Here is a 12,683-nt window from a genome sequence, read left to right as displayed (position 1 = left end):
GATAAGCTTTCACATAGGTAAGCAGGCAGGGACAAAGAATGCAAGTGATTTGAACCATGTCTAAGAAATTACTTAACTCTACTTACTACCTTGCTGTCTTTGGTCTTTTGGTTCAGAAATATTTATATTCACTTTAGCTTTGAGACTAACATCAGTATTGTTCACGTTTTGCACTTTATTATTTTGTCTGTTCTAGAGGCTAGAAAGCCTAGTGTTAGAAGTAGGCCCACAACTCAATCTCCTGCCTCACAGCGTTGTACTTACCTTGAACCTTTCACCTATTTTTGAGATTTGCTACTCTCAGAAAAGCGAAGAAAAGCTTCAATATTTTTAACGTCCAAAGTAACAAGGATATTGGGAAAATGTTAAAGCAAACAACCCGCACAAACCACAGCACTCACCCTCTCTACATCTAATTTGAAAATGACGTTGACAAACTAAAAGCTAAACAGAAGCTGTCGAGAGGGACAGCAGCTGGCTGAGGCAGGACAGCACTCTTCACTGTTTCTGACTTCCACTCATGGCTAACTGCCTATCACACAAAATAAAGTGCAACCCAGCTAACTTCCTGCCGGATTTACAAGTTTTCTACGACCATTACTTGTGTAAGCCCCTTTCGTGGCCGCCAGGCAAATCACTCCCTGGAGCCTGAGGCAAAGCAGGGCCAAAGCTAGGTCCATTCTACTGTCAGGAGAAGGAGCTTAAAGACTCCGAGGGGCGATTAGTGCTCCTAGAATACTTACGGAGAGATCCCCCAAGCGTAACTCCCACCGCAGCCAGAGCTACGCAGCAGCGAAACTTCCCAGGACGGGGCCCGGGCAAGCAGCCGTGGGGACGGACCCCCCGCCCCTCCACCTTGCCGTGGAAATAATCCCTTCCCCCTCCCCAACGCCCCCGGAGCAGCCCGGAACGAGTCCCCCCCCCTCCCCGCTTCGCCTCACCCAGCCCCGGCTGAGGACACGTTTCCCATCCCCTCCCTCCAGCACACCCCCGCACGCCAAACCCACGGCCGCCCTCCGCCGACTGCCTCCCTCCGACGGCCGCCGGCGAGACGGCACCAGGACCCCGCCTCGGCACCCCCGGACTAGGCCCCGCCGGGAGCTGCCCCCTCGCCGGCAGCCGGGGGGAGGCGGAGGCCGGCACACAGCAGCGAGGGAGGGAGCTGCCCCTCACCGGGGGCTGCCCCCCGCGCGGCTCTCCCGGCTCAGGGCGCCGCTCGCCGCCCCCCACCCCAGGCCCCTCCTCCTCCTCCCCTCGGGGCCTGCGCCCCACAGCCTCTCCGTGGGGCTCGGCCTCTCCCGATCCCCCCGCCCGACTCACTTTCTCCTTCTTGTTTTTATTCGGCATGGCCGCGGAGGCGCAGCCCCCGCTGGCCCCGCTCCGCTCCGCGCCGCGCCCGCCCCGCGCTGCCGCTCCCCCGCTCCGCGGCGGCCTCGGCGCTCCCCCTTCCTCCCCCGCCCGCGGGGAGCGGGCCCTGCCCGCCCATTGGCTGCGCGCGTCACGTGGGCCGCAGCTCGCGGCGCGTCACCGAGCGGGCGGGGCTGGCGGCGGCCCCGCCCCCCGGCGCTCCCCGGACGGGTCGGGGCGCTCCTGGCGGGACCGGCGCTCTCCAAAAAAGCTCCTCCGCTCCGCCCGGGCTCCGGCCGCGCGCCGGGACACGCCTCGGGGGTGTTCCCGCGGGCTGAGCAGGGCTGCGGGACTGGCTGAGGTGTCCTCAGGGCCCCCAGCCTCCGGCAGGCTCGTGGGAAGCGAGCGGTCCCTGCGCCCGCTCCCTCGGAGCTCTCGGGCGAGGGGCGCGGGCTCCGCCGTCGGCGTCCGGGCGCCCGTCACTGGGGAGAGACAACGTTAAGGGGGGGCAAAGAGAGATAAAGCAATACAGGGCGTACATGAAGTTCGCTGACCCTCTTGTACAAATCCAGTGTGTCCATCATCATTTTGAAGACTTCAGTATGAGCTTGCAGTATGTGGATGAGGAAGGTGAGCTTTGCGAAGTTATAGCCTGGTTTTGAAACAGTATCTTGATTGCTTTTGAAAGCCTGAGTTCAGTTGTGCATGCCTTCATGATGCCCAGCTGTACCAGAGATGATTTTTTTCCAAACAAATAACTTTTTAATCTCCCAAAACCAGAATGCAAAATTTAGGACAATATTAGACAAAAGAAGAAATGTGCAAATACTCATCTGGAAAATTTACTAACTGTATTACTCCTTTGGTCATATTAAGCCACAAATTACTGTTAGGTGAGGAAAAAGTGCAGAAGACATTAGCACTCATAATAGCATCAAGAAATAAAATATTTTAAATTTTGATTGGACATACTTTTAAATTCTAATTGTGTTGTACTGCTAAAGAACAGAAAAATTGCAACTTAATAAATACAGCGTAAAAGTGAAATTGATCTCATTCCTTACCCAGCCTGTGAGTATCAAATCCAGCACGAGCAAGCAGATATGCTCTCATTTTTGGGATATGGAATCTAATAAACACTTGTGTCTGATGGGATAGTTGTATCAACTTGTCTCCATTATATTTCAACACCGCTTTTGCTGTGGCAAAAAAGACAAAGAAACTTTCCTTTTTAAGGCACTGCGAAGAAATGTTCTGACTGTGGAGAGCTGCTTCCTCTTACTTCAGTCCTTTTCCTGTTTCTTAAGTACTAAGAAACAAATTATGTCTGCCTCTTATCCTTTCTCTCATCATCTCTGGCTTAGAGTTAAGGACTAAGATGCTTTTATCACTATTGTGCCTCTGCTAAGAGCCAGTCATGAATGAGTTGCTGCTAATAAATGACATTTCTGACTAACAGAATAAGATGGATTTTTGAAATACTGAGAGACAGCAAAGTAAAGAAATCTCCATCTGTAGGTCTGGAGTTTGATCAGTGTGTGATGGGGTTTGTATAGCTAAGGAGAGACTCAAGAGCTTCCACTTCTTTGTTAGGTTACAGTTTTGTTGTAGAAGCTTAAACTACTCTTAATTCCCAGCTGTTGTGCTCCTGTCTCCCTCCCCTGAACTCGTGCCAGTACTGTGAAGTTTAAATTTGTTCATAGAATTGATCAGGTTGAAAACTATCCTCCCAAAATGATGTATTGGTATGCAGGTTTAGTTTTGGTTTGGAGTTTGTTATTTGTTTTTTTTGTTTTTTGCCTTGAACTGCCCCCCCCCCCCCCGCTTCTGTAAACACTAGCATTGGCTGAAGGAAGGGGGTGGAAATATGTGGCGGGGGCGGGATGTGACCTCAACAGCCTAGATTTAGATCAGTTTAAGCAGCTTAATGAGTTTCTCATTGGCTCTTGGCCTCTTTTGTGCTGCTAGTGCTCATAGTTTTTCTAAATAATGGAAAAACTCTGTATCATTCTTACCCAAGCACTTCTGAATGGGACCAGCAAAAATTGTCTGTCCTCATTTTGCAGTTAGTTGGGAAACCTTGAATCAGTATGTTCAACTGAATACAGGTTCAGAAGTTGGCACTGACTCAGTTAACATTTATGAGGTTTTCTTTGTGACCACAGATGTAGAAACTCTTGTGAAAACTTGACTCCCCCTCACCTCACTTTGCTGCAGAGTCTAAGTCACCAGTAACAGAAAGTAATTGTGTTTTTCAAGGCCTGCTCTATTATATGAAATAATCAGTGGGTGGAGGAGGTTTACAAGAAAAACAGTTCCATCTGTATGCTCTAGTGTCCTCATAAAACATGAGACTAAGATAAGTGACTTACGTGATGAAATCTTACTTTTACTACAATAGTATGGCACTGTGGGCCTAATTATTCTGCTATGGAGTAGGAATAACTGTGTAAATAAGGCAATGTAATTTGAGTGTGAGTATGACTATATTAATATTTGCATTAACTTCTGAACATTTTATGCAAACTAGGTGTTTTCAAAGGCCAGAACATATTCACACTGATTATAGCTCTAATTAAAATGTCAAAAACTAATGCATGTAGCATAGTTTTCCATTTGCATTTCTTATTGTACTGATCAAATTCTCTAAATCTGCAGAAGTTAAGTCACCAAGTATTGTGTAAAACACCTGGATAATATTTAATAGCTTGAAACTGGGCCAAGTGTTCTGGTGCCAATGAAAGGAGACCATTTACACAAGTAGGCCTTTCCAGCTGTATTGGATATTCTTGTCTGTTTGATTGCTTTTCATTTGTTTTTGTTGCTTGTTTTTTAATCCCTTTACAGTGATTGAGCAGTCATGCTCTGGCCTGAGTTTACAGAACAGATCGCTGTCACTGTGACAGGGATAACATCTTCCTTCCCCAGCTGTATGACTTTATTGCTTCCCTTGCACTGTCTCTGCTTTAGTTGGGTGGTATACCAGTTCAGCTTGTTAAAATGGCAGAAAACTAACTGAGCAGTGGTGATGGGAGACAATGAGACCTTTTGCCAGGAAGCTGTTAATTTGGCTCAGCTGAAACTATGCAACAGCACTTGTGGACAAGGTTTTAGCAGCCAGTGAACTGTCATCATTATACATAATTGTCAAACATTGTCAGACTCTTTCTCAAAACATCCCTTCATTGACTGATGCAGACTTTTGTTGTCTGGCACACTGTGTCAGATATAGCAAACTGAAACCTGAAGGACCAATAGCAGGAAAGAGGCTGGAATACATGGGTTGAAATAGAAGCAGTTTTTTTTTCTCATGCTTGCACAAGACAAAATACTGCTTAAGGTAACTTTCCTGGCAAGAACAGTGGAACTGGCATATTATGTCTGAAGGAACTAACTGAGGGAACAAACTACTTAATCAGCACCTGCAATAGATTCTGCTTCTATGCAATCTCACACCAAAAGCTGCAAAACCAGTATACTCAACTTCACAAAAAAACTTAAACATCTTTCGGGAACTTTCTCTACAAGTGTGGATTCATTCTGTTTACCCTGAATCACATTAAATAGTTATTATGCTGCTCTGAATCTAAATTGTAAGGCTTTAGTTCTCCTCAATTATTTTAAAATCCATTAGTATTGGATGTTCTGCTGTCACAATCTGCAGTACTGTAAAGGTTGCAAAACAATTTGTTTACAGCTGTATAAAAGTCAGACTCTTTTGAGGTAATTAGTAACAGGTCAAACTTGGAACTTAATGCATGTAATCAACGTGATATTTTAGCCCTATACGTGATCACATAATTACAAATGACAATTACTGATATCACTTAACACAGAACCAGAGATGCATGTTCAGAACCATAATTAATCATATGTATGTGCAGTAGTGTCATATTGGATGCCTTCTAGCTATAATATTAGTCTATATTTTTGTAAAATTTGGACTAGTAAAAAATGAAAAAATGTTCATATATGTTTATGCTATCTGAATTTTAGTTTTAAGAATTTTGGACTGTGACTGTGGAACTATTACATTGATATACAGATTTTTCTGAGTTTGTCTGTTTTTAAATCCTTTTCACTCTCTTCCTTGCCTCTAAGTTTGAAAAAAATTGATAAGGCTTCATTTTAATATAATGAGTATTATTAGTTATTTAGGCAATTATGGCATTATAGAAAATGTTTGCTAGGAGATTTTTCCATTTTTAAAAAATTTCAGGACTCTCTTTCCTTCAGGTAAATAGTGAAACTCATGTTAACTCTATTTTCAGTAAACTCCCAGTGGTTTATTGGCAAAACCAGAAGTCGTCTTGCTTGGCTTGTATTGAGGAGCAACAGGAGATGCTTCATGAGAAGGAGCTCAGAATAGAGCATGGCTGCAGCAAAAGCAGGCTTCTCTTACCAGGGCATTGACCCAGTAGATGGAGATATCTCAGGATGGAGATAGTACCAGTCTGAGACAAGGCAAGGCAAGAATTCAGTCATCCACCCAAAAAATCTACTCAAAAGTGACAGGAGAAAGAGCCAAAGACCAGAATGGAGTCAGGACTTCTATAACACAGATCAGAGCCAAGGAGGCAAGGCTGGACAGAAAACTGCTTATAACATAGGGTTTAGGTTTATCCTGGAGACCAGGGCCAGAGAGAATGGTTCACCTCCAATGTAAGCTTGAGGTCCACCTAGGAAGTTCAGTTAATAAATCATGTTGGAAGGAGACATGACTGGATAGAAATACAGCTCTGATAAAGTTGGCCAGGTTTTGGTGTCCGGGCCTGAATTTAAATAGAGCTCTTGGACCACTTGGAAATGTTGTCATATATGGCTGGAAACAGGCCTGGTGTTAGTTGGATCTTGTTGGTCACCACTGTCCATATTTATTAACATGTGAATTCTGGATTTTTGCTTGGGCCAACTCTAATTTTAAAATGAAAAACATAAATGAGAATGGACAACTCATGCAGAATGTTACTAAGTTTTACTGGTTTTAACTGGGATAGAGTTACATTTCTTCATAGTACCTTCTCTAGGGCTAGATGTGCTCTGAATCTGTGATGAAAACAGTGCTAAGAACATAAGGATGTTTTTGTTATTGCTGAGCAGTGATTACACAACCTCAAGACCTTTTCTCCTCCTCACACTGCCCTACCAATGAGGAGGCTGGGAGTACACAAGAGGCTGGGAGGGGACAGAACTGGGACAGTGACCCCAGCTGACACACATACTGTGTGTCTTGCTCAGCAGTAAAATTGGATGGAGATGTGTGGAAGTTGACTGAGGCTGGCACTACTTGAGCACTGGCTGGGCATCTGTTGGCTGGTGGTGAGCAATTGTTTTGGGTTTTTTTTTTTCATCTTCATGCATTTTGTCTTAATTGTTGCTAAATTTTCTGTTTCTCAACCTATGAAGTTTCCCATTTTCACCCTTTTAATTCTCACACCTATTCCACTGGGGGTAAGTGAGCAAGCAACTGTGTGACACTGAGCTGCCTACTGGGGTTAAACCATGACAGGCATCTATACAAAGATTCAGAAATATGCTGGACAAATAATAACAAACACAAAAATATTTAATAATATCTAATGATACTTGAAACATTTTTATCTGCTTGTGGCCACAGTTACCACAGTGGTTATTAAGAATTAAAATGACCTACATGGGGGAATTCGGATGATGATCAAAGTATAAGACAGGCTATTAAGCTGGATGAACTATTTGTCTTACCCGGAATGCCAATTCCTATGAGAAATGCCTGAATTTGTATGCTGATACCTAAATTCCAGAGAGATGGGAATTACAAAAATAGTAACATTAAAACACTTTGTGCAAATCGCTTGATGTTCTTCTGCCTCAGTGAAGCAAATAAAAAGATCTTAAGAGCAAGACTTTGCTGTGTGTCATGGAGTTGCATCTTTTCAGGGAAAAAAACCTTAAAGAGGTGCAACTCTGTCTGTGACATTTATAAATTAAGATGTCTACTTTCACATTTCCACGATTTATGTGGGTTTATTTTTCGTCTTTATAATGAGGTGTTACTTGAAAATATGATATAATAATCTGTTTAAAATTTATTGTCTCTGCCTAGCATTTAGGAGGTAGAAGGGACATATTTATTTTTGATAGTTAATCTCTTTTTCATGTCCAAATTGAGTATTTTTATGGTGTGTTTTGGTGCAATTTTTAGCAGTCTTTGTTCATTCCAGGTTTTTGCTGCATTAGGTACAATGTTCTCATACATGTACTAGCCTTCCTTCTTCCCACACGATATCAAAGGAAAGATTAATTTTATATCAGATGAGTGAGACTAGTAACATAAAGGTGACTGCAGCTAAAACTCCTACATTTTCATTTTTATAATATTTAAGTTGTTATTTATAGAATGAACGAAGAGATCCAATTAATTGTACCTCCTTTTGATTCCATACAAGATTTTCTCCTTCTACACTTCATACCTTTTTTTCTGCCGGTTTTAGGATTTGTCATAGCTAATATAGCTGTATATTTTTATCTCAGTGTGGGAAGAGTTGAAAGACACGCTCAGAAGGCTTACTCAGGACTTAACCCTGCAAGTACCATGAAGTGTGTGGACTCAGGAGGGTCTGTGCCTGCGTATGCTAAGAAATGTCCGTCTTCTGAGGTGATGTGTATGCTGGATTTGTGGTTTTCAGGAGCAATCCGTGCTGCCTTGTCAGAATGCGAGAAGCATCTCCCAGCAGCAGCGCTTTTGGCTCGCTCCCCCCAGGGCAGGCTGCACCGAGCAGGCTCTGCAGGGATCTTAGAGGATCTTACAGAGCTCTGCAGGCCTTCCACAGCCTCTCTGCATGCGTGGCACAGACATTGCTCCTCTGCTGTGCTCACGTCCTGGGGTTAGGCCAGTTCTTACTGTATGCTTTAAGAAGGATAAAATTTGGGTTTAAGTATCGTTGTCTGGCATGAAGCAGCCTTGCCAGGTCTGCTTTGGCAGTCAGGGTTCCCTATCTTCAAAAGCTGTGCTAGTCTAGAGGCCTCTGTCAGACCAATTCATTCTTGGCACTTTAAAGTATCTCTTTGCATATGAGACATCTGAACAATTTTGCGAACTTCTTTAATAACTAAACTCTTTTTTATTTGCCCAAGATAAAAGGAGAAATGCTTGCAGCACACCACTTACCTCCTACTATACCGTGTTACCAGAGAGACGTGTTACAGGGTCATGCCAGGCAAAGGCTTGCGAGGATGATGTTGGAGGATTGGACCAAGCATATAGAAATTTTGTTTTCAAACTATTTCCTAGAGCTATCTAGTCACTGAATGGCTTCTAGAATTTTTCTGAGAGCAAGCCTTGTTATTTTGATTCAGAGAGTATTCCAGGAATAATCAAATGTGTGCACAGAGTGAATGCTAACAAAGAGGACTTTGGAACAAAACAGGCAGTCATTCAAACTGATAGTGCGAGTGCACTCAAAATCTCCTTCTGTGTTGCAATGGAAGCCTTGGCTTCTAATTCAGCTGTGGATTCTACTGGCTGGTAGAAGTCCCGAGTCATAGAATGGGTTGGGTTGGAAGGGATCACAGTAGGTCATCTTGTCCAACCTCTCTGCTCAAGCAGAGTCATCCTAGAGCACGTTGCACAGAGCTGCATCCAGATGGTTCTTGGGTATCTCCAGTGAGAGAAACTCCACAGCTTCTCTGGACAATCTGTTCCGATGCATGGTCACTGCACAGTACTGAATTTCTTCTTCATGTTCTGGTAGAGATTCCTGGTCATCAGTTTCTGCCAGGTGCCTCTTGTCCTATTGCTCCATGCAACCAAGAAGAGCTCCATCCCCTTGCCCCCCTCTGTTCGAATGCTGCTAGACATTGATGGGGTCCCCTCTCAGTTGCCTTTTCCTGAGGCTGAACAGGCCCAGCTACCTCAACTCTTTTCTCATAAGAGAGACATTCCAGTCCCTTAATCACCTTGTCCAGGCTGTTTGTACTAAGGAATTAATAATTCTAAATTCAGTTTTTCAATATAAGTGTTATTAAGAATAAATTGTCTTCATCAAACCAAAATGTTTTTGCTTAGTCAGAATTTAGAAGGTGTCAGCTCCATTCTTGCTGAAGGTTTAAAAAAATAATCAGATACTCTGCAAGAATTTAGACAGAGCAATTAAACACTGGCAGAGCTTATAAGCATTTCAAAGCAGAATCTTACAATAGGAAGTGTTAGACCAACTTAACTGCAGATTTCTCTTTCATCTGTATTTGTATCATGCTGTGTACTGACTATCTGGTATGCCTGTAGAGACTTTGCCCCAACATTAAATTTGTTTACATCTTATGTCCAGTATTTATTTCAGAAATTTTGCATAGATATGAGTTGTATTTATATTCTATCATCAGTTCTTAGGTATGTTAGAACTTCTTTTGAACATCAGGAAGCTGATTTGAAGTATTGGGTAGACAATTACTAAGAAGTCACAAAACAAGGCCTTTGACACAGATTTTTGCCTGCATGCATTCCACAGAACCATGACAACTTCATGCATTCCCTTCGCAGAGGTTCATTTTTTTTTAACATTATGCTCCTTTCTTGCTGTCCACAGATTTTGCTGTGAAAATGGCATGTACTGATGTCAGCACAACTGATTAATCACAACTCTTCTCCCAGAGCTTAATTTCCCAAACCAGCTCCCATCTCCAGCATGCTGTATGTTCTCCACTTTTGCTTTTATTGCTATTCTCACATATTTCTTTCCTACTTTATCTGAAGATTCTTGGTTCATACGTTTCTTGGATGTGCAGAGAAGTATTCCATATACAAATAGCAAGATGATTCAAGGACCAATTGTGAAAGCTGTTCTTCTCTTCCTTTTACTGGGGCTACTAAGGTAGTTTTATGGGCAGCCCTTTGCCTGTCTTGTGTTCTCTAATTTACAGACTAAATACCCAGATTTCCTTAAGTACTCTTTTTATTTTGATTTTTCCAAAGGAAGAATTAGCAGGCATTTGAAATAAAGTTATCTACTTTTAATATAAATTGAAATGAAAAATCCCTGTTTTTAGCAGAGAAAAGAAGCAGATTGGTAAGTGCCTGTTCGTAATTCCCAGGCCACTTTACATTTAAAGCTTCTTTCATATACATAATGAGGATAATGGTAATAAGGTAAAGAAAATGCATACAGAAATAAGATATGTAAGACATATAAATAAAGTTTTTTTTTTACATATGTTTATATAAAAATCCTACTCATCACCCCAGGTTAGTTAGATGTTTTTCTGACTGCACCAGCTTGGGTTTGAATTTTAGTTCTGCTAAATATGTCAAGGCATTTTAATATTTATCTAGAATGTCAGAAACTAGATGAACTAATGCCTAATCATTAAAGATTTTTTAAAATTTTACTTGTATTATGGAACCAACCAGAGGTTTTAATTCAAGGCTGAAGCACTATAGCACTGTAATTGAAATATTAGTAGGGAAATGTTCTTCTCACAGAAAGATCTGGTTTTGCTATGTACTTCCCAAACAGTATGCTCCATATATAATATTCTTCAATTAAATGCTAAATTAGCTATATGTATAAGTTGTGGCCTAGAAACCAGAATGGAGGAAAAGTGACCAAATGCTGAGCAACTAACTAGTACAATTGATTAAGTATACATTAGCTAAGGAATGCAAAGGGTTGCTAGTCACTGCCACGAGTGTTCAAGCTCTGATGGTGCTTTTCCAGGTTCTCAGCTGTGTCTAGGTCAGTGTTGCTTGGCCTGAAGGATAAAGCTCATCACCTGATGCTGCCCCTTGCATTCCTGTGCATGCTGTTGGCTGCAGAAGATGGTAAGGCTTCAACTGGCCCGAGAGGCTCGTGTAGGCTTGAGTGAACCTTGAATACATTTGGTGCATCATGAACATTCAGGAGCCTCCTAGACAACTTCTTGATTATTCTGTAAATGTTACAGAGGAAGTGGAATTTTGATAGATGGTAAATTCAGATGCTTTGTGTTCAAAAGATCTTTCTATGGTCTAACATTAATTACCACCAGTAAACACTGATGGCTAATAAAAATGTCTTAGAAAAAGCCTGAGGGCTTTTGTTGAGCTCAGCAACAGACTAGGGTTTGAATGACCTGGATTCTATTCTTCTTTTGGCCATTATTTTGCTGTGATTTTGGCAAGTTAATCTCTGTGTTTCTTTTTCTTTTTTACATTTTTTATCTCTCTTGTCTATCTTTATGGCAATTTGTCTCTACAGTGCCTAGAATAAGGAAGGAGGCAATCTGGACTGTGATTCTAATAACAGTGACAACAAGTAGCTTTAAATACAAACTGAATTTCAATTGTTTTATTGAGGTATGATTGTAATAGGTTTTTATAGGTATAGAGAGATACAGAATTAAATTATATGTTCAGCCACCTTTAACCTAAGGGATTTAATCCTGTCAGAGAGCAGTCTTTAGCATCTGTCTTCATGTTTTGTACTGACATGAAAGAAGATAAACCGTGAGGATAATGTCCATGAATGTCAAGGAGGTAACAAAGTTGTATTTTTAAGAATTCTGACTCAACGACTTCACCTACTGCTAGATGTCTGCAGCACTTTTGCATTTAGAATTCTCTTTAATTCCTGATACATTTTCAAAAATATGATCATAAAAACTCCTTCCATATGATACTGATCTTATGTTTGAAATTGTTGGATTAATTATGTTTGAGATGTTTATTGCTAGGCTTACTCCAAATATACCTTGATGGTAATTTTTTTTTTTTTCACAAGAAGAGGGCTTCTACATTATGACTAATTTTTCTGTCAGATTCGAGGTGATGAAGGCTGCCTTTGAGTCTGCATTTAAATCCCCTGAATTTCAGTTGGATTCTCTGAAAACGTGAGTGTGGTTCTGTTCAGTAAGCATAAAAAAATTCTAATAAATTCAAAGCTCATGGAGACTGCTGAACATGATGAGTTTTGTTGAGAACAGCAGATGTCAGTCTTCCTGCAGAAGGGAGTTACAATCACTTGATTTTATCAATTTACTAATTCTTTTTTTGACAGTACAGATGTTTTGCATCCATGCTGTATGTTTGTATCCATACAGAAAAGTTTTGTGCCTTGAGTGTGCAGAAGAAGAGCATGTCATGTACTTCATGCACATCTTTGTGAAAGCAATAGTCTGTCTCATTTCACTATTTTTTCCCCCATTCATCTCACTTTTTGTTCTTGTTGTCTTTTTGTTTGTTTGTGTGTTTAAAAGTTAATCTAATAATTGAAAAGAACACTTGATGAACACTAAGGGAAGCTGACCGCTGAGTCCATTGTCCCACTTGCACCCAGGTTTCCAAATTGTTTTGATGGGCTGACCCTTTAGACCTAAAAGGATAA

At 41.7% G+C, this 12,683-nt stretch overlaps 1 protein-coding gene across 1 annotated transcript in view; it reads right to left on the bottom strand.

Moving 5' to 3' along the window:
* The window catches only part of PPP2R5C (protein phosphatase 2 regulatory subunit B'gamma), a 76,127-nt gene extending 74,696 nt beyond the window's left edge, over nt 1–1,431 (bottom strand). Inside the window, exon 1 of the mRNA XM_062495613.1 lies at nt 1,321–1,431. Coding sequence (XP_062351597.1) covers nt 1,321–1,347 — 27 coding nt within the window. The 5' untranslated portion in view covers nt 1,348–1,431. The remainder of the gene's footprint in view (nt 1–1,320) is intronic.
* Between the last annotated feature and the right edge of the window lie 11,252 nt (nt 1,432–12,683).

The sequence above is a fragment of the Cinclus cinclus genome, chromosome 6 (genome assembly GCF_963662255.1).
Source record: "Cinclus cinclus chromosome 6, bCinCin1.1, whole genome shotgun sequence".
Taxonomy (NCBI): domain Eukaryota; kingdom Metazoa; phylum Chordata; class Aves; order Passeriformes; family Cinclidae; genus Cinclus; species Cinclus cinclus.
Note: the sequence above shows the minus strand (reverse complement) of the source record. Positions and strands in the feature narration are given on the sequence as shown.